This window comes from Dama dama, chromosome 14 (genome assembly GCF_033118175.1).
Source record: "Dama dama isolate Ldn47 chromosome 14, ASM3311817v1, whole genome shotgun sequence".
Taxonomy (NCBI): domain Eukaryota; kingdom Metazoa; phylum Chordata; class Mammalia; order Artiodactyla; family Cervidae; genus Dama; species Dama dama.
Genome location: NC_083694.1, coordinates 48340587 through 48366285, shown reverse-complemented (window position 1 = coordinate 48366285; position 25699 = coordinate 48340587). Strand labels below are relative to the sequence as shown.

Sequence of the window (25699 nt, the reverse complement as noted above, 5' to 3'; positions counted from 1 at the left end):
TTGCTGAGGAACAGGGAACCTTGGGGCAGTAAGAAAGGCCTGAGTGGTTTATTGACGCTAATTTCAGGTGGCTGCCCCTCATGGCCACCAGCCAGTCATCCATTCACATCCTGGTGACCGAGCTCATGTCCAGAAACTGCAAAGGCTCCAGTGGGAATCATGGTGCAGAAGGTGGGAGGCTGGCCACACAGACCCTGCCTCGGGCGGCACAGACTCGGACCAGATCCCGAAGGAGGAGACAGCAGTCCCAACAGAGATTCTGGGGAGACCAGGCCACACTCCACCCTCATGCAGTGGGTGCCCCAACACTCCCGTCTCCACGGGAACCTTGGCTGGTGCCTCAGGGTGGGGGCAGCCAGACAGGACTGCCGGTCAGCGAGGTCCTTGGGAGACTGGCGTGATGAGCCAGTCCAGGCTTCCAGGCAACAGTCACAGGTAAATGTGGCCCTGGGTGGACATGTCCCTGGGGGGCCTTGACCTCCAGCAGTTTCAGGCCAGTGTCCATCCCCAGGTGGATGAGGACCTGTAGCGCCTGGGGCCCAGGCAGGGCTCAGATGAGGGCAGCATGCCTCTTAGACTTCTGTACAAAATGCGTTTCTGCTTAAACACACACAGGAGTCAGCAGAGAGCCAAGCAACTCGGTCCTGCAGCTCCTGGGACTGGGCAGCAACGCAGCACAGCCTGTGGTGCCTGAGTCTGCGGCGGGCGGGTGGTCCCCAGGCCCATCCCACCTCCATGTGGACACAACTGGAACCTCAAAGGCCTGGGCCTCACTGCTCTTAGACAGGATGCAGGGAATCTGCTCACCATGGGCTCCAGGGTGGAGGAGCACCCAGGGTCCTGCAGGCTGTCTCTCCCATGGGGCCCAGACCCCATGTGCCTGGCTCCCCACCTGGGCTCAGGGACAGAGGCTGCAGTGATGCCCCGGGTTGGTCACACTGAGTGCCAATTGTGGTGAGGAAGGCCTGCAGGTGGGCGGCTCCCCCTCTGCATATGTGGCTGGAATCAGACGAACCAAGCCAGGGCCGTGTCTGGGCCCATCCCGAGGCCTTGCTGGGCAGCACCCAGCCTTTGTGCATGGGGGCCCCTCCTCTGCGGTGCGTGGAGCTGTGGGTGGACCTTGGGGTCAGACGTTGCTCACCCGGGCCTCCACAGAGGAGACAGTGGTGGGGCCCACATCCCTGTCCAAGGGCCGCTCACGCCGGACGTAGCGCGGCTTCCGCACTGAAATAGAGTCAGAGACAGACGGGGTCAGAGCAGGGCCTGACATGGCAGGAGGGCAGCAGGCTTCCCTGGGGCTCACAGGAGTAGGGGTGGGCAGCCCCAGGGGAATGGGGGAGGAAGCCCACTGAGCTCCAACTCCTGGAAACCTGGAGCCCCTGGGCCAGGGCAAGGGTCTGGTTCTCCTGAAACACAAAGACACAAGTCGTGATGTGCTATAGGGTGGGTGGTGGCCCCCTGCAGTGTACGTGTCCTAAGGCCCAGAAGCTGGGGATGTGACCTCACTTGGAGAAATGGTCTTGGCAGATGTGATTATCTGATGGGCCCTAAATCCAGCGACCAATGTCCTCATGAGGAGGAGGCAGAGAGCAGGAGACCCAGAGGGGAGAAGCCAGCAGAAGGTGGGGCAGTGGTCAGAGGGATGTGGCCACAAGCCCAGGGACACCTGCAACCCCAGAGGTCAGAAGAGGCAGGAGGGACCCACCCCAGAGCCTCTGGAAGGAGCAGCCCTGCCCACACCTGGAATTCTGACTTCCAGCCTCCGGGATCGTGAGAGAAGACACTTCTATCCTCTTGAGCCCCGAATTGCAGACTTTGTTATGGCCATCATGGGAGACAATGCAGGCGCCTGTGCTTGGACATAGCGCCGGTTGGGAGAAATAAGATGTGTGTTTTGCTGGACAGAGCAGATCTAGCCTTGATGGAGTAACTTCTCTGTCCCCCAAAGGAGGACGCCCCCACCTGTCCCCACTCCAGATCTCTGCACGGTGGCAGGAACAGTCTGGGGAGGAGGAGGGTGACACCTGCTCTGTGGCCTCTGGCTGTGACCTCTCTGCTCACGGCATCAACCGTGACACAGCTGACACGGTCAAACCAAAGTGCCCGTCACCCTGGAGGGGCCACAGGAGGGCCTGTGCCAGCCACCAGCTCCTGGCTCGGGCAGAGCTGGGTCCTGGAAGAGGGCAGAGGGTGGCAGAGGTGACTCTGGACCCATGTTGGGAACCCTTGACACTTTAAGCATCTGAGAAATAAAAGGGAAATTCTCACCAGAGACAAGGCACCCGATAGGACGCAGGGTAGGAGGACCTGACGTACCTGAGGACTGAGGTGGGGGAATCATCACGGCCTTGAAAAGAGGAAAAGGCACAGTGAGAACTGTGGGCAAGACGACCACCAGCCCAGATGGACAAACACCCAGATGTACAGACACAGGGCCTCCGCCTGCCCATTGGGTACTTACGGCTTCACCAGGCTGCAGGGCGGGAGCTGTAGGGAGAGCAGAGGTGTCACCTGGAGGCCACAGAGCTGCCTCAACCTGGGAGGGGGGCGTGGCCCAAGGGAGCCTCAGCTTAGGAAGGGTCCCCTCAGCCTAAACAGGTATTGAGGGGCCATCAGCCTAGGCAGGTGTCCGTGCATCCCTCAGCCTGGGGGTCCACAAGCCTGCAGCGGGTCCCTGGATCCAGGCTCACTCTAGTCCCCACTCCTGTGCCTGTGGGTGCCCTCAGCCTGCCCCTTCACCTGGATGGTGTCCCCTCATCGCCCTGAATCAAGCCACCCCTTCCCCAGCATCCTGCCATCTCCATGGAGCAGACAAACCAGTCTGCAGAGTGTCTGCCACCATCACCCTTCACACTGAGATCCCATGACATCCACACAGAGCATTCCTAGGACATGACACCCCCCACCCCCTATCCTGACACGAGAGCCATGTGACAACCCAGTCCCCTCCAGGCTGCCCAAGATGAGGCTTTGCCCCCAGACACCGGCATCTCGGCCCTGTCCCATGCTGTTCCCCGGAACCCCTGGCAGGAAGGGGTACCTCTGTTTCTTCCATAGAAGACCTTGGGCAGCTTGCTGGCTCGCTTGAGGTAGAAGAATGCAGCCACGGAGAGGATGAGGCCCGAGCTGATGAGAAACGTCCCCAGGAAGAGGGAGGCAGCCACCTGAGGGCCCCCTGCGAGCAAGGTGAGGGCTGGCAGTGTGCACACCTGGGCCCCCGCAGGGCCAAGGGTCCTGCATGCAGAGGGGTAGGCCTCCCCTGCTCTCAGCTGACTACCCAGGCATCAGCTGGGGAGTTCTCAGGGGGGTGGGCTGTCGAGAGGTCCAGTGTCCCCAGCCCAAGCTCCCCATCCCCTCGTCATCACCTGGCACCCACTCAGGGCCCCACAACTCTGGCACAAGGATGTACCCTGGCTTGCCTCACTGCAGCCTGTCGACTGTCACCCAGGTGGCCTTCCCAGCACCAGGACACCAGCCATCTCCACCTCCACAGGATCAGGACAGCCGGCAGACTGATGCCAAGCAGGGGGACTGCGTTCAGAAGCCTGTGGCAAATGCCCTTCTGACCCTGACATGTAGACGGGAGGCCAGCTATGGCCACACTGGAGCCTCATGAGGGACGACTTCCAGCTAAACTGTCCTAGATTTGCCACAAAGGAAATGGGCTCAACACTAGACTACATGGGCCTTACCTACCACCCTCCGCTGCAGGGCCCAGCCCCATATCACAAGAGGTGGGGGCTCTCTGTGCCCACCTGCCCGAACACTGCTGTTCAGCCCACAAGAGCACAAGGCTACTTGCTTCCGGCTCTGAGACTCGTAGGGAAGGCCTGAATCCTTGGTGCAGGTCAACATGTCTTCTGCTGAAGGACCAGGGTCTGGAGGATCATAACCCCCATCACGACCCCAACACCTCAGAAGAGGAGTTGGCCTCAGTCATCCTCCTGAATCAACTGCAGGCCCAGGGCAAGTCCTGCTCCCTGACTGCAGTGGCCTCGGGTGGCCTGAGTACCATACCCCCATGGCCTGGCCACTCTGTGGCTCCGTGGGTGTCTCAGGTATGATGCGATGCCTGGCAGCAGGAGCAGGCTGGGGCCCAGAGTGCCCAGGAGGTGGCTCCTGTGTCTGCCCTGAGGACCAGGTGGCGTAGTGGGCCCTTCCCTCTGCCTACAGTGTCTGTAGTCTCCTCAGAGACCTACGTCCTAGAGGAGCCCCCAGGGACAGGGCTGCGGTTCCTCAGGATGCCCTCCCATCGTGGAATACCATACATCTTGGACTCCCAGGGACTAGGGGGCTTGGAGGGGGGTGGATATGAGCAAGGCAAAAGGTTAAGACGTGCAGCCTGTTCAGAGGCATGTGGTCGCCCATGCCAAGTGACCCCAGCCATGCCCACCATTTTGAATCAACCCCAGACCCTGACTTCAAAGTTGATAAAGCCTCCAGACCACAGGCTCTGCTCTGTGAGCAGGGCGGGGTCCTGTGCAGAGCTCTTGGCTGGGGTGGAGTCTGCCCTTGACTGTGGACATGGCCCTGCTGTGGCCAGCACGGGTGACTGGGTCTGCGCTGGAAACAGCTCTGATGGTGCCCTGCATCTCCCCAGAGCTGGTGTGGTGAGCTGAGAAACTTACCGACACTCTGCCGCCCAGGCATCCCTGTGCTCTTGTTCACAGGGAACTGTGCACCTCGGCCGGCGACTGTGGGGGAGCACAGTGGTCAGTGCTGGAGGACCCCCAGGGAGCCAGAGATGCAGCCCAAATGCAATTGTGGGCCGGAAATGAGAAAGGGAGGTGGCCATGGAGGCAGAGCAGCCCCTGCCCCACAGCCGCTCTGAGGGACATGAGGACTCAGGTAGGGGGCTCTGTGGGTGCCCACGGAGGGACAGTGGCCCAGGTGGGGGGACAACAACCTGGATCCCCGCGCTTTCCTCCAGAACTTGGAGGTGTGGCCCCCTGGTGAGAAGCAGGCAGGAGGATGGGGTGGGGAGGAGGGGTGGGAGGACATACGGCCTCTGCACTCGGAGCTGTTGTGGGTTCCGTTCCTGCACTGGATGCAGCTGACGCTCCCATCCTCAGCTGGGCGCCCATAGCAGCCTGTGCCGGGGGGACAGGGGATGCAGCTTGAAGCACAGCCATGCCAGCTGGCTGCCTTCAGGAAGCGCTATGCTTTGCGTTTGTAAAACTATGTTCATTCCAGAACACTAGTTCACCCATTCTGGAAGTTTGGATGGACTTCAGAAAAAGAAGCCCTTCCATAGGAAACACAGCCTGCCTTTTCTTGCCTGGGGATCCCCATGGGCCCCTTGCTGGACATCTCGGAAACGGCTTCTACAAGAATGGAATCTACAAGTATTAGGAATAGGCCATCATTTCTTGTAAGAACCGGGCTTCTCTTCTGAAGCAGGTGGACTCTTTTTCCTTCACTTGGCATTTCTTGGGAGGGGATGACTTCAGGGAGGCGTCTCAAGGAGGCCCAAGAATGTGGGGTCCTGGGCACAGACCTGTTGCCAAGGCAGCAATACTCTCGAGGGCTCCCTTGGCCAGCCCTAAGGTAACTGGGCTCCTTGGCAAAACTGCCAGGGTGGCTGAGCACGCGGAAGCCCTGGGCTGTGTGTGCAGGGCAGGACTAGTGACCAGACTTAAGGAGCAAAGGTTGACTTTATGGAGCCTTACAGTGCCCTGGAAAATAGCCTGGGCCTGGTTCACTGGCTCAACACCTTTCCCAGAGAGTGAGGAAGGTCACCGCCCAGAAGGGCCAGGAACCTGGGCACATGGGGACTCGGGAAGAGAGGAATTCACCCCAACCTAAAGATACTGAAGGTGAGGTCTGGAGGTGGGTCCTCGGCTTGGCTTCTTGGATTCGAGAGGCCTTCAGAAGTCCCATCTGAGAGTCCTTGTGAAAAGGCCAGCAAAGCAGACTTCAAAAAAGCCTACGTGGTCAATCACCGCTTTGGCTAAACTTCTTAAACAATCAGGCCCAATTTAAAGAGGACAGACTTATTTTTAAGACAATTTGTGTCACTGCGATTTTCTCTGGTAGAAAGGGGTAGCTGTAGAGAGAAGTGATCTTTCAGTAGCAGACTGGTCTGGCTGGTGGACAGCAGACTCCAGTCCTGCTCTTCGACCTTGAGGTCCAGCCCCCATGAACTAGACTGGATCCTAAAATCCCCATCTCCCCCAGAGTCTGGCTCTGACTCTCCAAACTAACGTTTCTGCCTTTCGCCCACCTCCTGACTTGGAATCACCAAGAACCAAAATTGCCTTTTCCCAAAGCACTGCAAACAGATGTGACCTTCAGGGCAGTCAACTCAACAGGTCATGGCAACCTTCTGCCATGCCAGCCTCCTGGAAAGTTCTGGAGAGACTCGGGCTGTGTCAAGGGTTTCCATGCTGCCCCCACCTGCTGCCCACATGCAGAGGCCTCACTGTGGATGGAGCCCACCCGCAACCCTCTTTCTGACATGGTCTACGGGATAGCCTGTCCCAGGGCTAAGGGTCACTGCAACACAGGAGCCGGTGCTTGCCTGGTTCCATCTGCTTTCTTTCCCCTTTGCTGACTTCCTGTCCCACAACTTCTAACCCACATCTCTCCATGGCTACCAACTTGGCTTTCAGTATGTGACACTATCTGAAGGTAAAGTTTCAAGTGGGGACTGAAGGAAACTAGAATATGTCACCACATGGGCACAGCGATTGTTTTGAGGTGAGGCAATGAGAAAAGAGCAGGTGCCAGAAGGCTGCTCTGACCTCCCTTTTCCTTCCTTCTGGGAAGGAAGCAGGAAACAAACCCCATGAGAGCTGCCCCTTTCCCCCAACCAGCAGATGGGGCTCGGGGGCCTTGTCACCATCCCCCTCGATCCCCTTCAGCTGCCCCAGTGTCTCAGTCACTTGCCCACAATCACCTCTTCCTCAATCTAATGTGTTAGCAATGAGGTTCTGCCACTTGTTTGGGGCTTCATTTCCTCCTGAGTCACGTAAAACGTCACACATTTGTGTACTTTGCTGCTCGTATCTTAGGTCAGCTTGTCTCAAGCCAGCTGAAACTCGCTGTGGGGTACAGGCAGTCTTGCCTGCCCCTACCACCTAGGACGAGGCCACCGTGTCCTCCTGGGGTTCTGCCCCCAACTCCCAGAATGAGGCCCCATCAACCCTGCTGCCTCTGCCCACACCCCAGCCCCTCCTTCCCCAGGCCGCCTAGGCTGGTTCACACCAAAGCTCACCTGGGCCACACAGGCTAGTGCCTGGGCAGGTGGCGTTGATGTCCCCCGCATCCACACAGCACTCAGGCTGCTGACCCTAGAAGGGAGACAGCGGTGAGTTTCCAGGCCCTGTGGCCAGGTGGCGTGTGTGGGCCAGGCCCAGGGTGGTATCCACAGAGGGGCTCCCAGAGAGCTCACCCCTACACCCAGGGCCCAGCCTCTTGTAGTCAGCATCTGGGGACTGCACCTGCTGACCTACAGCGAGGTCAGGACACACGACCACACCGCACAGACCCTCCCTGGGACAGCACTTGCTGTCTGGCAAGCATTTGGAGACTGAATCAACAACTGAGATGTCTGACTGGGACCTGCTGGGGCACTCTCCCCAGCACCCAGACTCCCAAGAGCAGGAAGGAGACTCCCCCGGGCTGACCCAGAGAGCCCGTCAGGGGTGCACTGGAGCAGCCTAGTGGGCAGGGATGGACCTCTCCTGCACTGCCCACTACCCTCCCTGCCACCCTTTCTCAGGGGTCTCTTGGATCAGGGGCATAGTTGCCACCTCTCGCCTTGCGAGCTACAGGCAGGCACAGGGCAGGCATTTCAACCATGAAGTTATTAGTCGCCACTTGCAGCTGGTGGCTTTGAAAATCAAAAGATGAGGCTGCTAAGAAAGAAAGCGCATGTGTTTCTGGACTGTGGTGACTCACGAAGATAAACCCAGGCTCCTGTGGCCTCCCTGGTGAGAGGCCTGGGTGGCTCTTATGATGTGTCTGCCCCTCACTCCCGACCAAACAGCTCACAGTCCTGGACGCCTCAGTGATACTCCTGCAATTCTACAGACACCCCCTGGGGGGATTCCAGCTTGGCCCCCACAGAGGAGAAGTTTGCCCCAGGCAGCACTTCAGGGGCAAACACGCAGGCCAGGCCCACATGCAGGAGTGGGTGCTTCATTCACAGACCAGATGGTTAGAGGTGCCTCGAGAGGGTGTTCCGGGCAGCTCTGCTCCGTGTTTACCCAGGTTTCCCAAGACCCAGCCAGTGACTGGCAAGAAGTGCCTAAGGGTGGCCAAGAAATGGAGGGCGCCATGGGGGCCAGGAAAGCCTGAGAAGGGAGGCTCAGCTGTCCTGTCCCACCCAACCCAGCTGAGGCAGAGCTGATGGTGGGAAGGTCCACCATCCTGGAGACGGGCAGCCAGATGTGTACAGACGTGGCCAGGCACCTCCAGGAACCACTGCTCAGCACACCTGTCACTGACTTGGTAGTCATGACCTGGCCGAGTTGAGCCTGGAGCGGGCATCTCTGTCCATCCCACTAGCTCTGGCCAGTGCCAGTGGGCAGCTCTGTGGAGACTCCATTTCAGCTCCAAGAAGAGGTCCAGCTGGGCAGAGGGAAAGGAGGGTCTAGCAGGCAGAGAGGAGCAGGGGCTCAGGGTAGGGCCATGCGTCAGCTGCCCACCCAGAGGCATAGGCCCCAACCCGACGGGGTGTACAGTCAGTGTCTCTGGGGCTGGGACAAGGGTGGCGCCCACAGGTGGAAGGGCGAGACCCCCTGGTGAACAGCCCGTGTGCCACATGACAGGTGCTTACCGCAGTTCCTGAGGATCTGCTAGCAACTTCCACCAGGAGGCCAGCCAGGAGGACGGCACGCTGAAGCGCCATGTCCCGGAGTGCAGGGTCTGTGAGAGAGAGGGGTGCTGTGTGGCCGCAGGTGCCACCTGCCAGAGCAGGGCATGGTTGAGGGAGGCGGGCTGGGGCAGAGGACACTTACCTGGCCCTCTTGGACGTGGGCCGCAGACATTCAGGCCCTCGCCACACTCAATCAGCAGTTGGGGGGTTGGTCGCTGGCTCCAGAGTGTCACGACCCTGGAGCCCAGCCTGCAAATCCAGGTGGACAGGTGAGGCCCTGCTGCTGGTCAAGCACAGCCAGACACATCTAGGCCTTGGCCTTGGGGCTTAGGGTCCGGCCAGACTTCCCTTCAGGAGCCCCCAGGGCTCAGCCCACCCGGATCAGGATCCAACAGACTCACTCCCTCCCGCTGGCTTTCCGCAGCCCGTGCACTGCGGCTTCCCAGGAGGGAGGCTGAACCTGAGCGGAGGGGTCAGGGTAGCTGGCCATTCTACCCGCCACTCCATCCTGTCCTTGTAAGACCCGCATTCAATTTCCAGCATTTCCACCCAGAGACAGAACTGTCCGGCGGTGGGTGTGCCTCTGAAGGGCCAGGCCTGTCAGAGGAACACAAGCTGCCCACCTGCTGTCATCACAGAAGGGCAGGTAAACGACCTCCAGCTGGGGCGACAGCACAGGGAGCCCTGGGCAAGACCTTCTGGCGGGCGGTGGGTCCAGAGAGCAGACAGACGAAATAGGACCACCGGCCTCAAGTAAACTTCCTAACACGGAAACCACTTGAGACGAGACAGCACAGGTGATTTACTGCTCACGCTGCCACACCTCTAGAGTAACCAGGGAAACACACTAGCCTGCATGACCCTGGAAGTAAACGTTAGCTGGATTTTTAACCAATTTCTTCAAGGTGGGAACCACAATTATAATCTGCCCCAAACACACAAAAGTCACTTCTAAAAAGACTTTTCTCTTAATAAAAACAGCTGTCGGAGGAAGCTGAGCATGAGGGAGACGAGCTCAGGTTCAAGGGAGGGTGTATCCCAAAGAGCGCACTTGGGCCTGGGGGATGACAAGTGGCTCCGTCCACTGGCCCAGGGCCCAGGGGTCCCAGGTTGGGGTCTGTCCTGTTGCTCATTCTGTGCTGGGTTCAGTCCAGGCTGATGGACCAGATGGTGCTCCCCCAGTCTGGAGTCAAGTACCTCCGTTAAAAACACCAGCTCTTCCCTGGGACACTGGCCCCTTGCTAGGATGTGAAGTCCCCTCAGTTGCAACTACTGGTGTCACACACACACTGCCACCTTTGATTCAGGAATCAGCTCAGCTGACACCTCCATCTGCTTCTTAACAGACACCACTGACAGTGTGCACACCATGCTGCCCCTCCTCAGACCCCACCACTACATGTCGACTGTGTCTCCTGCAATTTCAGGGGAAAGGACCACACCATCCACGCACCTCGGTTTGGGCTCCTGCCCATCAGCACGGCCATAGGGATCTTTGAATTCCTCTGTACTTTGCCCTCTCATGACTCAGTGGCATCCACCATGAGGACACTTCCCCTGCCCACTGCCTGCCAATGGCCACATGGCTATTTCCGCATTTTGGCTAACGCTGCCGGGGACATTCTTGGGCCTGTTCCTGCATGGTCACTTGCCTTCCTTCTTCTTGGGTCAACATCTGGAAGCACTGGGTCAAGGTAACTCTGGGAAGCTAATGCCCAGCTGTTCTCCGCCATGGCCCCACATGCAGCCCCCGCAGCTCCGAGCACCTCACCTGTTCCGGCCACACCAGGTCGTGATCACACACTGGCAGGTGGGCGGCGGTTCTCCTCTGTTCCCATCTGTGTTTCTGCAACTAGATACGGTCAGCACCTCTGTCCTGCTTGTGGGCCACTCACACACCTTACATCTCTTGTGATGAGTCTATTCATATCTCTGGGCCACAGTGTTCGGCTGAGTTGTCTTTCTATTATTACGTGCTAGCTCTTCACATGTCCTTTGCCAGGTATGTGTACTGCAGACATTTCTCCCATTCTGTGACTTGTCTTTTCATTTTCTTATGGGTCTCTTTAGAAGAACAAATGTTTCATTTTCATAAAATTAACTGCATCCATTTTTTCTCTAATGGTTCTTGCTTTTTTCCATCCTAAGCAGTTTTTCAGATTTCTTAGCATCTTCTACATAAATAATCATGTCCTATGCAAATAAATGCAGCTTTACTTCTTTACCTTTCCTGGAGGCTTGTTTCAGGGCACAGCATTTGGTCTATGTGAGAGAACATGCACTTGAAGGAATCTGTGTTTTGCTTCTGATGGGTGTGGCTCCATAAACAACACTCAGGTCAAGATTCCAGGAACACTGTTCAGACCCTCTGTGTCTTCACTGATTTCTTTAGGTCTTTTGTTCTAACAACTGGTGAGAGAAAGATGTTAAAATTGCCTATGATTGTGGAATTGCTTATTACTTCCTTTATTGGGTGCATTTGTAACTGATATGTTTTTCTGACGAAACCACCTCTTTATCACTAGAATTTTCTGGTTCTCTTTGCTAATACTCATCTTGAACTGACTTTACTGATATCAGTACAGCCACTCCAGCCATCTTGTACTATTTGTATACTTACACATTTTGCATCCACTTATTTTCAGCTTGTGATTTTTATATTTAAAGTGAATCTCCCATAGACAGCATGTCATAGGGTCTTGCTTACTACTCATTCTTATCATTTCTTTTAACTGGAGAGTTTAGTCCACTAATAATTAATGTAAATATCACTGTGGTTAGACTTAGGTCTACCATTTTATTATTTGTTTTCTACTTGTTCCTTTGTCTTAATACATAAAAGATTATTTTTTTTTAGAACAGTTTTGGGTTCACCGCCCAACTAAGCAGGAAGGAAGAGAGTTTCATACACCTGCTGCCCCCACACAAGCAGAGCCTCTCCCACTATTAACATCCTGCCCCAGAGAAGTACTCTGATGAACCTACACGGGCACACCACTCTTGCCTCAAGTCCACGTTTACAACAGGATCACTTTTGATGTTGGGCTTTGGCAAGTGTATAATGACACTGTGGTTGGGTTTAAGGCTACTGTTTTATTTGTTTTCTGCCTGTCTTTGCAGTGTTTTACTTCTCTTTCCTGCTTTCTTTTATATTATTTGAATATTTTTTTAAGTTCCCTTTCAATTTATCTTCTAGTTCTTTAGTTATGGTTCTCTGCATTATTTCATGGTTGTTGCTCTGACCCTGTTTCACAGCCTGCTTAGAACACTGCAGCACGACATGTCAAGGCAGAACCTGCAGGTCTGTGAAGTTTCATGTGATGGCCATCATGCACATTTCACCTGCATGCATTACAAACTCAAGACACATTCTGATTTTTTTCTTTAAATACATATTCCACGTTTTTTTGGGGGGCGGGGGGATGTCATGTGGCATGCAGGATCTTAGTTATCCGATCTGCCATTGAGTCAGTGCTCCCTACATAGGCAGTGTGGAATTGTAAATCACTGGACCACCAGGGAAGTCCCTAAATACATACTTTAAAGAAGACGTTTCCCCAGCTATTTACTCTTTTTGATGCTCGTCACTCGCTCACGAAGATCTGAGTTTCACTCTCATAGCATTTACCTTCAGCCAGGAAAAACTTCCTTTAGCATTTCTGACAGTACACAGATGATGGCAACAAATTCTATCTGCTTTCCTTTTTCTGAAAATATCTGTATTTAGCACATGCTGCTGGGAGGTTGACTATCTTTCTTCCAGCACTCCACTGGCCTTCTGATGATAAGTTCCTAGTGTTTGCAGCACTGTGTGTATGTAATCTGTTGTTTTTCTCTGGCTGCTTTCAAGATTTTTAAAGTGAATCTTAAAGTGTTCAGTAACTTAAAAATGATGTGCCCAGGTGTGGTTTTAGTCATATTCACCCAGTTTGAGACTCCCTGAGCTTCTTTAATCTGTAAATCTACGTTTTTCACCATATTGGGAGAGTCTGTTCTTCAAGCACTTCTCCTACCCCACCGTGCCTCTTGCCTCCCCTCTGGGCTCCACAGTCACCGTGCATTTCACACACTTCTCACTGCCCTGTGAGTCTCTAAGGCTCCTCTTGCTTTCCCCCATCACTTCCCCAGGTTGTCTCCAGACCAGATGATTTCTACTCATCTGTCTTTGAAGTCTATGACTACATCTTGTCCTTTCCAGTCTATTATGCCCATTCACTGAATGTTTTATTTCAAGTGTCATATTTTTCAATTCTAAAATTTCCATTTGGCTGGTTTTAAAAAACATTTTCTACCCCTCTGCTGAGATTTCCTATGTTTTTGTTCACTAGGAGTGTATTTTCCTTTGCGTCACTGAACACAGTTACCCCTTTGGCTTTGAAGTGCTTGTCTAATCACCCAACACCTGAGTCATCACATGATGACAGTCTGTTGATTGTATTTTCCTTTGAGGATGGTTCACAGCACCCCGGCTCTTTGTATGTGGAGTAACTTTGGATTGCAAAGACTCTGCAATCTGTTATGTTGCAGAGACTCTGAATTCAATTATATTTCTCTGAAGAGAGGAATGGTTCTGATTTGGTGGTAGTGGTTTAGTCGCTAAGTCGTGTCTGACTCTTGCAACCCCATGGACTGTAGCCTGCCAGGCTCCTCTGTTTGTGGGATTCTCCAGGCAAGAATACTGGAGTGGGTTGCCATTTCCTTCTCCAGGGAATCTTCCCAACCTAGGAATCAAGCCCGGGTCTCCTGCAGTGCAGGCTGATTCTTTACAGAGCTACAAGGGAAGCAAGGGAAGAGAGTTTATGGTTATGATTTAGCAGGGAATTAATTACATTAGATTCAAAAAGGAAACCGTCACCATCAATGTTGTGATAAGCGGTGGCCTCACTCTTGGTTGAGGTGGCTTCCCACCTGCCCTGTGTGTGCCTGGTTCAGGGCTTGGCCAGAAATCGGAGCAGAATTTATTTGCAGAATTCCTTTTTTGGGAATTCTCTTACTCTGCAGCAGCTGCATCTGCCCAGCTCCTCCCCCTGTCCAACAAGGAAGAGCACGGTCTTTCCACCAGAGTTCTAACCACCCCACACCACTACTGCAACTGCACTGCCCTCAAAGTTAAGACGTACAAACAGGAAACATACTCTGGGCCAGCCACTTCCTCTAAGTTTATGCTGCCCTCAGAACCTGCCTGCAGTGTCCCTTCTCAGGTGTCCTCAGGCAGCTGCTTCCCATAGCTTGTTCTTGGTTGATAACTGCCACCTGAGGGAGAGTCGCTTTGTTGGAGATAATTCTTCTACCCTGGGAACACCTACCTGCACTGCATGGTTTTTTTATTCAAAAACCCAATGGTAGGCACAGCGGCTGTTTCTGATGTGCTGCCTCTGGTCAGCAGCAGGGCACATGGAGAGAACTGCCAGGCCATGACGGTCTTGTCTCCACTGGGCAAGAGTCAGCCCCAGGAAAACAAACAGGGGATGGACACCCAAACACTATTCTTGTTTAAGAGTGTGAATCCAGTTGCAAAAGATTAATTTAAAATAGGAACATTACTTTAGTAGCCCCTTTCATCTCTAAAACATTCCCGAAAGGATGATCAAATTAATCACCTAAAGTTTATTCTCCTATGATATGTATTTTCACACCTTAGAGGTTTGTCACAGTTTCTTTTTGCTGCAGATTCTGGATCTCCAAGGGATGTGAACTGGCTCTCTGTGTAACCACAGCAAGAACAGCAATCATATAGCACCTGCTGTGTGCCAAGCACCACTCTGAGTTCTTCACTCATATTAACCCATTCAACCCTCCCAACAATGCCTACAATAGACTCCTTTTAAAGAGGGGAAAACAGGTTTGCACAAGACCACATGGCAAGTACATGGCAGGGTGAGGACCAGCCAGGCCTGGTACCAGAACGTCTATCTACCCACCACACTAAACTGGGGCCCAAAGGTTTCTCCTGAGGCCAGGGGGCACTGCTTGTTTTACAATGTTCAACTAATACATTTAGCATGTCTGGCCAAGTATGGTGCAGTTCTACAGAAATCCTCTCTTTTTTATTTTGGCTGCACAGAGAGACATGTAGAATTTTAATTCCCTGACCAGGGATCCATCCCAGGCCCTTGGCAACAGGAGCACAGAGTCTTAGCCACTGGACTCAGAAATTCTCAATGTAGTAAACAAGGGCATCTAAGACTTTAAAAATTAAATATAATACACGCCTATTTTTAAAGAATATTAGCTAAAGATTAAAATCGTGTTGTAGAATTTTCTAGCACAAGAAGTTATACATGCCTCCAAGAGTACAAGAAGTAGAAGGTGGTCACTGGGACCCTCTGTATACAGATCTCACATTGTTTGTGAAGTATAGGATTAATTTTTAAGGTAGACCATAACAAATTAAACCTCTATAGGAATCCCTAAAAAAGTAACATAAAAGGGTAGAACTAAAAAGTCAGTAAAGATCAAACAAAATTTTTTAAAACTTGGATTCACCAAATAAAAGGCAGGAAAGGAGGAATAGAGAAACATGGAAAAACAGAAATCAAACATGAAGGTGGTAAACTTAAACCCAAACACTCTAATAATCGTACTAAATGTAAATGGACTAAATACTCCATCAAAAAGTAGAGATTAACACTACTAACCATTAGGGAAATGCAGCAAATATACTACTCCACAACCATGAGGATGGCTGCTATCAAAAAAACCCAGAAAAAAATGAATGTGGAGAAATTTCCACCACCTTTTCTGTTGCTGGGGAAAATGCTAAGTGGTGCAACTGCTGTATAAAAGGGCAGGGCAGTTTCTCAAATAAAACACAGAATTACCATATGATCCAGCAATTACACTTGTGATTATACACTCCAAAGAATAAAAAACAGGGTCTTTAAGAGACATTTGTACATTGGTGTCCACAGCAGCATTATTCACAATAGCCACACACACACACACAAAGGGTGGAAACAACCCAGATATCCATCAATGAATGAAGGAACAAAATGTGGCCTATCCATACAATGGAATATTATTCAGCCTCATACAGGAGGAAATTCTGACACGTGCTATAACACGGGTGACATAATAAAAAGTGAAATCAGCCAGTCACTAGAGGACAAATAATGTATGATTCCACTTATATGAGGTCAACAGGGTCATCAAATCCATAGAGACAAAAAGTAGGAGGGTGGGTGCCAGGGGCTGGGCAAGAGGGATGGGAGTTAGTGTTTAATGGGGATAGAGTTTCAGTTTGGGAAGATGGAAAGTTCTAGAGGCAGATGGTGGTAAGTGTTGTACAATATCATAAAAATTCTTAACGTTATAGGCTACAGACTTTAAAATGGTTAAAATGGTAAATTTCATATTATGTATATTTTACTGCAATAAAATATCTAGAAAAAATGAAAATATATAATACATATAAGGTGCCTCATAAATGATAGTTATTAAAGTTATTTTTTTAAATAGAGACTGTCAGATTGAATAAAAAAGCAAGACCAAAGGATATGTGCTTTGTAAGAAACAAGTTTGACTCTTGTATAGATATACATAAATAATATGCATAACATACATATTTAGAAAACATGAATTTTTGCCTAACTGAAAAAATTATGACAATTTGATTCCACTTGTTTAAATTAGTATGAATAGATTGCTAGGTTTCTAATTTTAAAAATAGATATGTGACAAGTAACAAAGGTTTGCTGTACAGCGTGGGGAACTATTGTCAATATCTTGTAATAACCTACAATGGAAAATATAAAAAATAATATATGTGTTTATGTATAACTCAATCACACAAAAAAAGAATTCTACATTTTGAAATTTTGTAATGTTTATCTTTTTGCCAGTTTTTCTAAATGTCCTATGGACATCTAATAACGTATGAGATACAAAATTTTAAATATTTTATGTAAGATATAAGGTTAATATAAATTAATATAAGTAGAAATCCATTATATTTAAATTACTAATGACATCATTCAAGATGCTATTTTTATTTTTTCTGCACTTGATAAAATATTCTCAGAGAAATATTAATATGTCTCACCATGATTATATATTTTTTCTTTTCCCTTATATTTCTTCTGATTTTTACTTTATGTATCTTTGTTTCTTTGTTGTTATGTGTCAAATGGTTTTATGATGTCTATCTTCTTTGTGAACTGTACTTTTTATCATTAAAAGTATTCATCTTTGTTTCATTTAAAAATAAATAAAATTTAAAAAGAAGCAAATATTTAAAAAAAAGAAACAAGTTTGAAACATAAAGACACAATATTGAAAGCACAAGATGGAAAAGATAGCCTATACAATTACTGAGCATAAAATACTCATGCCAATATACTGATACCAGACAAAGCAGACTTCAAGAAGATAACTGCCTTAGAGAAGAGAGGGACCTTTCACAACAATAACACCATAAATTCATCAAGAAGATAAATCAATCTTCTTGTATTGATTTGTATGTTCTCAATAAAACCTTCCAAATACATGAAATTGACAGAACTAAAAGGAAAAAGACAGATCCACAAAAGTGATCGGAAACTTTAATATCCTTCTTTTAATAACTGATTGAATGAGTAGACAGAGAAAAAAAGGATATATCAACTGACTCAACTTAACTCACAAGTATAGCATATGACACTCAACAAAAGTGTATTACACATTCTTAAGTGCAAACAAAATATTCACTAACAGACCATATGCTAGACCATAAGACAAGTGTCAACAAATTCAAAGGGTAAAAATCATACAGAATATATTCTCTGACTAAATGTAATATTAGAAATCAATAACAAAAGATACTCAGAAAATCTCCAAATATTCGTAAATGAAACAACAGACTTCTAAATTACTCATGGATCAAACACAAGAAAATGTCAAGTATTTTTAACAAAAAGTGCAACCTATCAGATTTTGTGTAAGAAACTAGAGCAGTGCTTAGAAACAAATTTGTGGTTTTTAATGCATGTATAAGAAAAGTGACTGAACTGAACTGAACTGATAAGAAAAGACAAGTATAAAATCATTGATCTATGCTTTCATCTAAGAAGACAGAATAAGAAGAGTGGATTAAACCATATTAGGCAGATGAAGGGAAATAACAAGAGTGGAAATGAATGAAACAAAAAATGAACAAAAATTAGAGAAAGTAAGCCAAGTCAAAAGTTCGTTCTTTGAAAAGATTAATAAAATTCATAAACCTCTAGCAAGAATAATAAAAAAAAAAATCAATGTGAATTATCTACACAGAAATTAAAAAGCAGGCAGGCATCACTACAAATACTACAAACCTGGTGGGACCATCAGTCAATATTATAAACTTTACACCAATATATTCAACAACCTAGAGGAAACGACCAAATTTATTTAAATATACGAATTAACAAAAATGACACAAGATGAAGAAGAAAATCTGAACAATCTTATATACATTAAAGAAATTGGGAGCTTTTCTGGTAGTCCAGTGGTTAAGAACTTACCTTGCAATGCAAGGGACACTGGTTTGATCCTTGGTCTGGGAAGAGCCCACATGCTGCGGAGCAATTGAGCCCATGCACCGCAACTCCTGGGCCTGTACGCCTAGAGCCCATGCTCTGCAACAAGAGAAGCCACCGCACTGAGAAGCCCTTGCTCTACAATGACACAGTAGCCACCGCTTGCCACAACTAGAGAAAGCCCATGAGCAGCAACAAAGGCTGAGCACAGCCAAAAATAAATAAATTTTCTTTTAAAGAAACTGAATTAATAACATTAAAACTTCCCACAAAACAAAGCAATGAACCCAGATGGCTTTAATGGTGAAGTCTATCAAAAAATTAAGGAAGAATTAATGCCTATACTATACAAAGCCCTTCAGAAAGCAGAGGGGAAGGCATCTGTTCCAACCTGGTTATAAGCCCAGCAAGCAGGACTCGGAACCAGACCAGCAAAACCAGACAGAAATCCAGACAAGAACATCACAAGGGGAAAAAAGCAGACTAACATCCTTCATGAACACAGACCCCCAAACTCTTAACAAAACATTAGCCAACTGCATGCCTGCATTCAGCAAATACTGAAAGGTGACAAAACACGAACAAGTTTTTTTCAGGAACATAAGACTGACTTTACGTCAAAACCAGTAATCAACCACTTTAACAGAATAAAGGGGTTCTACTAAATGAACCATTTTAGCAGATGCAAAACAAGCATTTGACAAAATTTCAGGCCCATTCATAACAACACTCAATAAACTGAAAACAGAAGGAGATATCCTCAGCATGAAGAAAGACATCCCCAAACAACCCACAGCTAATGACAGGCTGACCGAGACGAGGCTGAGAAAACTCAGCCTCTGCAGGGCTAGTCAACACTGCCCTGGGGCTCAAGCCAGAGCGGTAATGACAGAAAACAAAGCAGAAGCCACAAGGATTAGAAACAGGAGAGATCCTGCCTCTGTGCTTGCAGCATGATTGTTCATATGGGAAATACTAGGAAATTTTAAAAACCTACTATGATTTGTAGGTGAATTCAGCTATGTTCCAAGAATATAAAGTGAAAATGCAAAATCAACTGTTATTTCTATACACTGGCAACAAGTGATTGGAAAATGAAACTTAAATAAATATTAATATCATTCACAACAGCATCCAAAAACAATCTATTGGTGGGAATAAATGTAAAAAAAAATGTGTAAACAAACAAACAAACAAAAATGTGTAAGAGCTGTACACAGAAAACTACAAAATACTGCTGAGAGAAGTTCAAGATCCAAATAATGGAAAGATATACTATAATGGTATATATATATATATCAGCACAAACACACACACACATATATGTGTGATATCTCCATTAATCCATGTGAAAGAACTAGAAGACTCAATATTGTTAAGATTAACTTCTCCCCAAATTGATCCAATATTTTATACAATCCCAAACAAAATTAAAGCAGGCTCTTTTTGAGGAAATGTCACAAAACAGTGTGAACTGATGAACAGACATTAGTGTAACAGATACTGACCCTCACAAAACGTCAAATGATTTGTGACAAGGTGCCAAAGTAATTCAATGGGGAAAGGAAAATTTTTTCAACAAATGGTGCTGGACGGCTGGTTACTCACATGGAATAAAAAGTGAACCTAGGACTTCCTTGGTGGTCCTGTGGTTAAAAATCCACCTGCCAATGCAGGAGACACAGGTTCAATCTCTGGTCCCAGCATCACACTACGGAGCCTGCACTCTAGAGCCCACAAGCCACAACTACTGAAGCTTGCAGCCCCTAGAGCCTGTGCTCCAGCACTGCAATAAGAAACTCGCGCACCCCACTTGCCACAACTAGAGAAAGCCTGTGCAAAAACGAAAACCTACTGCAGCCAAAAAAAGTGAAACCAGACTCACAGCATATGAAAAATTAATTAGAGATGGCTCACAGACCACCTGATGTGAAGAGCCAACTCACTGGAAAAGACCCTGATGCTGGGAAAGATTGAAGGCAGGAGGAGAAAGGGACCACAGAGGACAAGATGGTTGGATGGCATCACTGACTCAATGAAGCTAAGTTTGAGCAAGCTCTGGGAGATGGTAAAGGACAGGAAGGCCTGGTTTGCTGCAGTCTGACTGGGTTTTGCAGTCGCAAAGAGTCGGACACAACTGAGCAACTGAACAACACAGACCTAAACACAAAACTGAACCTATTAACTTTCTACAAGAAATTACAGGAGATTATCTTTGTGACTTTTGGTTGTGTGCATGCATGCTCAGTCGCTTCAGTTGTGTCCGACTCTGTGTGACCCTATGGACTACAGCCTGCCAGGTTCCTCTGTCCATGGGATTCTCCAGGCAAGAATACTGGAGTGGATTGCCATGCTCTCCTCCAGGGGATCTTCCCGACCTAAGGATCGCACCCATGTCTCTTCTGCCTACTTGCATCGGCAGGCAGGTTCTTTACCATGAGCACCACCTAGTAAGCCCATGATTTTTGGTTAGGCAAGTATTTTTAAATAGAACACAGAAAGCATGAACCAAAAAAGAAAAACAACTGATAAAATGAACTTCAACAATATTAAACACTTTTGCTCATTAAAATACACCATTATGGTGGATATAGTCTATGCATTTGCCAAAACCCACAGAAAGTTATAACATAGCATATACTTTAATATACGCAAAAAAATCTACAACACCCACCAGGGATGTCAGGACGGAAAGCAGACTGTGACCACCGAATCTAACTGTATCATAACGTATGACACTAACACACAGGAGGGGAGATGAGAGAGTGTTTAGAAAACACTCTTTAGAAACTGTTGAGACCAATGATAAGAAGAAACAGAATATAAAACATGGTACTCAAGTTGATAATTTTGTTCCTCAAGGTGGGGAGGTATATTGGTGAACAATTCTGAAACTGCTTTCTAAATGCACTGGGGTGGGACAAATAAGAAAATGATGGCAATGGTGGTGAGAAGGTTACACATAAGCACTTTTGTTACAGATCACAGGTTACAGACACACAGGTGAACAGCTATATACTTACCTATCTGCTAAGAGGCCTACAAGCAATGACACCCCAGCAGCAATGCCCACAAACCACTGCCTGGTTCCTGGTCTCTAAATCCCACTCTCCAATGAAATGAACTAGCACTCCTTGGAGAACTGTGGCAGGAACACTACAAGAGGAAGAGAAGCTGGAGTGGTTGGCAGTGTGAGAAAGGGAAGAAGTTCTTAAAAGTAGGATCTGGGGGTTGATGATGTCCTGGTGGTTAAGGCTGGAACAGGTGAGCAGCCAAACAGCACGGAGCTGGGTCCCCTCCAGAGTGCAGACACACACCCACAAGTCCGTCCTCCTCATGGAATTCCAGACCACATGGTGGGTTTTCCCTGAGCTTAGCTCCCACCCCCAGGAGGGTGGGCTGCCTCCCTGAGTGGCTGCCAAAGAGACCGGAGAACAGGACAAGAAGCAACCCTCCTTGGCAGACACCACCTGAGCCAGGTGACCAGGCTGACAGCTCCCGTGATGTCGTACAAATGTCAGCTGCCCTGATGTGATGTGACAAGAGGGTCACCTCTCTTCTGGGGTCCTCTTTCCAAAAACCCACAACCCCTGTCCAACCAGGAGAAAACACAGCAAACCCCAAACCAGGGACATGCTACAAACACCAGAGGAGTCCTCCTCATAGCTGTCAAGGCCACGAAAAGGTAGGATCCTGGATGGGATCCAGGGCAGAAAGAGGATCCTGGGGCAGCATGTGACCTGAAGCCTAGAGTGCCGGGAACAGTAACAGAGCACTGTCCTGTTTTAGCTTCCACAAATGTGCCTCAGTTTGCAACTTTTCTGTAAATCTAAAACTACTCCAAAAGATTTTAAGTTAATTTTTAAAAGACACCATTAATAATGTGAATAGGCAAGTTCAAACAATGGAAGGTAATATCTATCTATCTGTATTAAACCCCAGTGTCCTGTATTATAGGCAGATTCTTTACCAACTGAGCCAGGGCTTCCCAGGTAGCAGTAGTGGTAAATAATCCGCCTGCCAATGCAGGAAACATAAGAACTGTGGGTTCAATTCCTGGGGTGGGAAGATCCCCCGGAGTAGGAAATGGCAAGCTGATCCAGTATTCTTGCCTGGGAAATCCCATGGATGGAGGAACCTGGCAGGCTACAGTCTGTGAGATCGTAAAGAGTTGGACATGACTGAGCATACACACACACACACACACACACACACACACACGTCTCGGCTTGTACCCATGGATGGAGGAACCTGGCAGGCTACAGTCTGTGAGATCGTAAAGAGTTGGACATGACTGAGCATACACACACACACACACACACACACACACACGTCTCGGCTTGTACCCATGGATGGAGGAACCTGGCAGGCTACAGTCTGTGAGATCGTAAAGAGTTGGACATGACTGAGCATACACACACACACACACACACACACACACACACGTCTCAGCTTGTATCCAGAGACCTAAAGGACCTGCTCAGATGCCTTGAGTGGGCGCCACAGGCCCAGCATCAATGTTCAAGCACATGCAAATGGAAGACAAAAGCAAACACCTCTCTGTCCACCAGGCCCACACGGCAGTCTCATGCCCACAGAACACACATGGAAGAATGTGCACAACTCTGTCACCCAAGGCAATGTCAGGAACCCACCCAAGTGCCCTACAGGGACAGGCATCATGCTGAGGACAACCAAGGCCACTCCACAGACCACAAGGTCTAACACGGCACCACTAAGGAAAGTGGCAGAAGTCAGAAATGTGCCTGCTTCTGGGAGGCGGGTCTGGGAAGTCTCAGTTAGTCCAGGGCAGCATAGACAAGATGCTGCTCCTCACAGAACTGGGTCTGGGAGGCCAAAGATCCAGGTGCTGGCAGATCTGGGTTTGGTGAGGCCCTTTCTGGACTGCAGAAGATTTCCTTCTCAAGATCCTCCAGGCCCTTCCTTGGTGTGCGAGCAATTGTGTTCCTCCTGTTGCTAGGGTATTGATCCCCTCATGGGCCCCACCTCACCCTGAGCACGCCCAAGGGCCCAGCTGTAGACACCATCACATAGAGGTCAGGGCTTCCACCTGACAATCCAGAGGACACAACACGAGGGAGCTTTAGGGATGACAGAAGCGTCCTCTATCACCATAATGTGCCGGCTACACAGCTGTATACACTTGTCAAAATTGGTCAAAGTGTATCTATGCACCTCACTTATGAATTATACTTAATCATGAACTGAATAATTGCAATTCATTTTCAATTTTGAAAATCTTAGCCAAAAACCTAAGGAATTGGGTACAAAAACTTCTTCAAGGTAATTAAAAATTGGGTGAGAATTTAAATTGTACCATGTTTTCTTTCACAATTCATTTTTCCTTAGAGGAACTGGTTTCAAGGAAGAAGTCACTGTGATTTCTGAACAAATAACACTTAAGGTATCCAGGGGGAATTATTCTGGTCCATCAACTTCCTGATGCAGGGAAAAGCTGAGGTCAAGAGGAGAAGGGGGCAACAGAGGATGAGATGGTTGGATAGCATCACTGACTTAATGGACATGTGTTTGAGCAAACTCAGGGAGAAAGTGATGGACAGAGAAGCCTGGTGTGCTGCAGTTCATGGCGTTACAAACAGTCGGATGCGACTGAGCTACTGAACAACAACAACAACAACCAACTGGGGTTGGGTGCTGGCCAGAAAACCACACGAACGCCTTTCCAACAGGAGGCCCTGCCCGGGGGTTCACGATGGGAACGCACGCTTCGCCAACCTTCCCGGCGGCTGTGGCTGGAGAGCGGAGAGGGGCAGGGGGCCAACCGTTTGAAAGTTCACGTTGCTGATTTTTCTTTTGCTTCTCCCGCTGGATCTCCAGATCCTCAGTGAGGCCACCGCTCGTCAGCTTCTCAGCAAGCAAAGGGCGCCGAGGCGGAACGTGGACAGAATGAGAACATAGACTCCTCATTCACATGCTGCGCGTTCCGAAAATCCCCCCACGCTCATGGAGGATATCAGCGCAGTTATCGATCTGACCGCTATACAGAAAACACTCCAGGCTGCTGACACGCTCTGTGGCCTCAGCAGCGCCGAGACGGTGCTGCCGGAGGACCCCTGGAGACTTGCTGGAGGAGGTTCTTGGTCTTGGGGACGCAGGATTCTCAGTGATGCGGTGACCAGAGGGCGTTCTTCAAGTGACTTACCGGACAAATCCCTGCTTACCTCGCGGAACTGGGCAATGCAGGAGAGGCGGCAGCGCCCTCGGGGTGCCGGTGACCCCTCGAGGCGCGGCCGCTCCGCCTTTGGGAGGAGCGCCCGGGGCGGGGTGGGGCGCGCATGTGCCAGGAGAAACTTTCCGGAAAACCCGGGTTTTATTTCCTCCGAGGAGCTGGTGAGATCACTGTGGCGGTTCAGATTCCGGCTAACACAGACCTGTGGGGGTGCTGGGAGGAGCGCAGGACGGGACCCAGCGCTACCCCCGGCGCCGCAGGGGCCCCGGAACAGGACAAAAGGGTGGCCACCTGGGCGCTCGGGCACCTCCGAAGAGCGCGTTACCGCGAACGCGGCGCCTTGAAACGCTGTGAGACGCGCGTCCGAACCCCGGTATCAAATAAACGGAAAATAAGCGTCAATTAAATCGTCCTGATGACGACGCACACAGACCCCGCTGAGCCACAGTGGACACTCTAGGGGCGATAAACCCACCCTCTGGCCCTCCCGCGCGGCGGAGGCGTCCGGAGCCGGTGACGGGGGCGGGGGCCGCGGAGAAGCAGAGTGGCCGTACCCCGCGCCCCCGCCCCACCCCGCCACTGAAGCCTTGCCGGGGGGCCGCACCCTGAGGGCCGCCCCAGCCCCTGGCCCGCCCCCGCGCGCCCGCCCCCCCGGCCCCTCACTCACCCCCGCGCCCTTCGAGTTCCTCTTTCGTAACCCCCGCCCTCCAGGCGGTCGCCTTGTGCCCCCTGGGACTTGTAGTCTCTCCGCCACCCGAGCCAGAGCGCCAGGGAGCGTGGCTCCCAGCCCAAAACTACACCTCCCGGCGGTCCACGCTATAACCTGCCCGGTCACGTGGGTGACAGCCCAGAGTTCTCGCGAGATCTAAAGGTGCGCGCAGAGCGACCTGGGAAATGTAGTCTAGGGCCCTGATCAATTCAGTTCAGTTCGGTTCAGTTGCTCAGTCGTGTCGACTCTTTGCGACCCCCATGGACTGCAGCACACCAGGCTTCCCTGTCCATCACCAACTCCCGGAGCTTACTCAAACTCATGTCCATCAAGTCGGTGATGCCATCCAACCATCTCATCCTCTGTCGTCCCCTTCTCCTGCCTTCAGTCTTTCCCAGCATCAGGGTTTTTTCCAATGAGTCAGTTCTTCACATCAGGTGGCCAAAGGATTGGAGTTTCAGCTTCAG

General features: G+C 49.8%; 1 protein-coding gene across 9 annotated transcripts; it reads right to left on the bottom strand.

Moving 5' to 3' along the window:
- Positions 1-32: 32 nt before the first annotated feature.
- On the bottom strand, positions 33-25304 carry C14H1orf159 (chromosome 14 C1orf159 homolog). Of its 9 annotated transcripts, none has more exons than XM_061160647.1 (12): positions 25191-25304; positions 10593-11230; positions 8964-9070; positions 8783-8871; positions 7217-7292; positions 5004-5090; positions 4629-4694; positions 3041-3175; positions 2462-2487; positions 2317-2347; positions 1741-1849; positions 33-1224 (listed from the first exon to the last, which is right to left on the bottom strand). In XM_061160647.1, exons 4-12 carry the CDS (start codon positions 8852-8854, stop codon positions 1197-1199), a joined length of 630 nt encoding a protein of 209 aa, XP_061016630.1. In that variant the 5' UTR covers positions 8855-8871; positions 8964-9070; positions 10593-11230; positions 25191-25304; the 3' UTR covers positions 33-1196. The 9 variants fall into 9 exon arrangements, with proteins under 9 accessions (XP_061016630.1, XP_061016633.1, XP_061016631.1 ...); XM_061160650.1 differs by lacking the exon at positions 25191-25304 and adding an exon at positions 24516-24975; XM_061160648.1 differs by lacking the exon at positions 25191-25304 and adding an exon at positions 24070-24484.
- Positions 25305-25699: the final 395 nt, after the last annotated feature.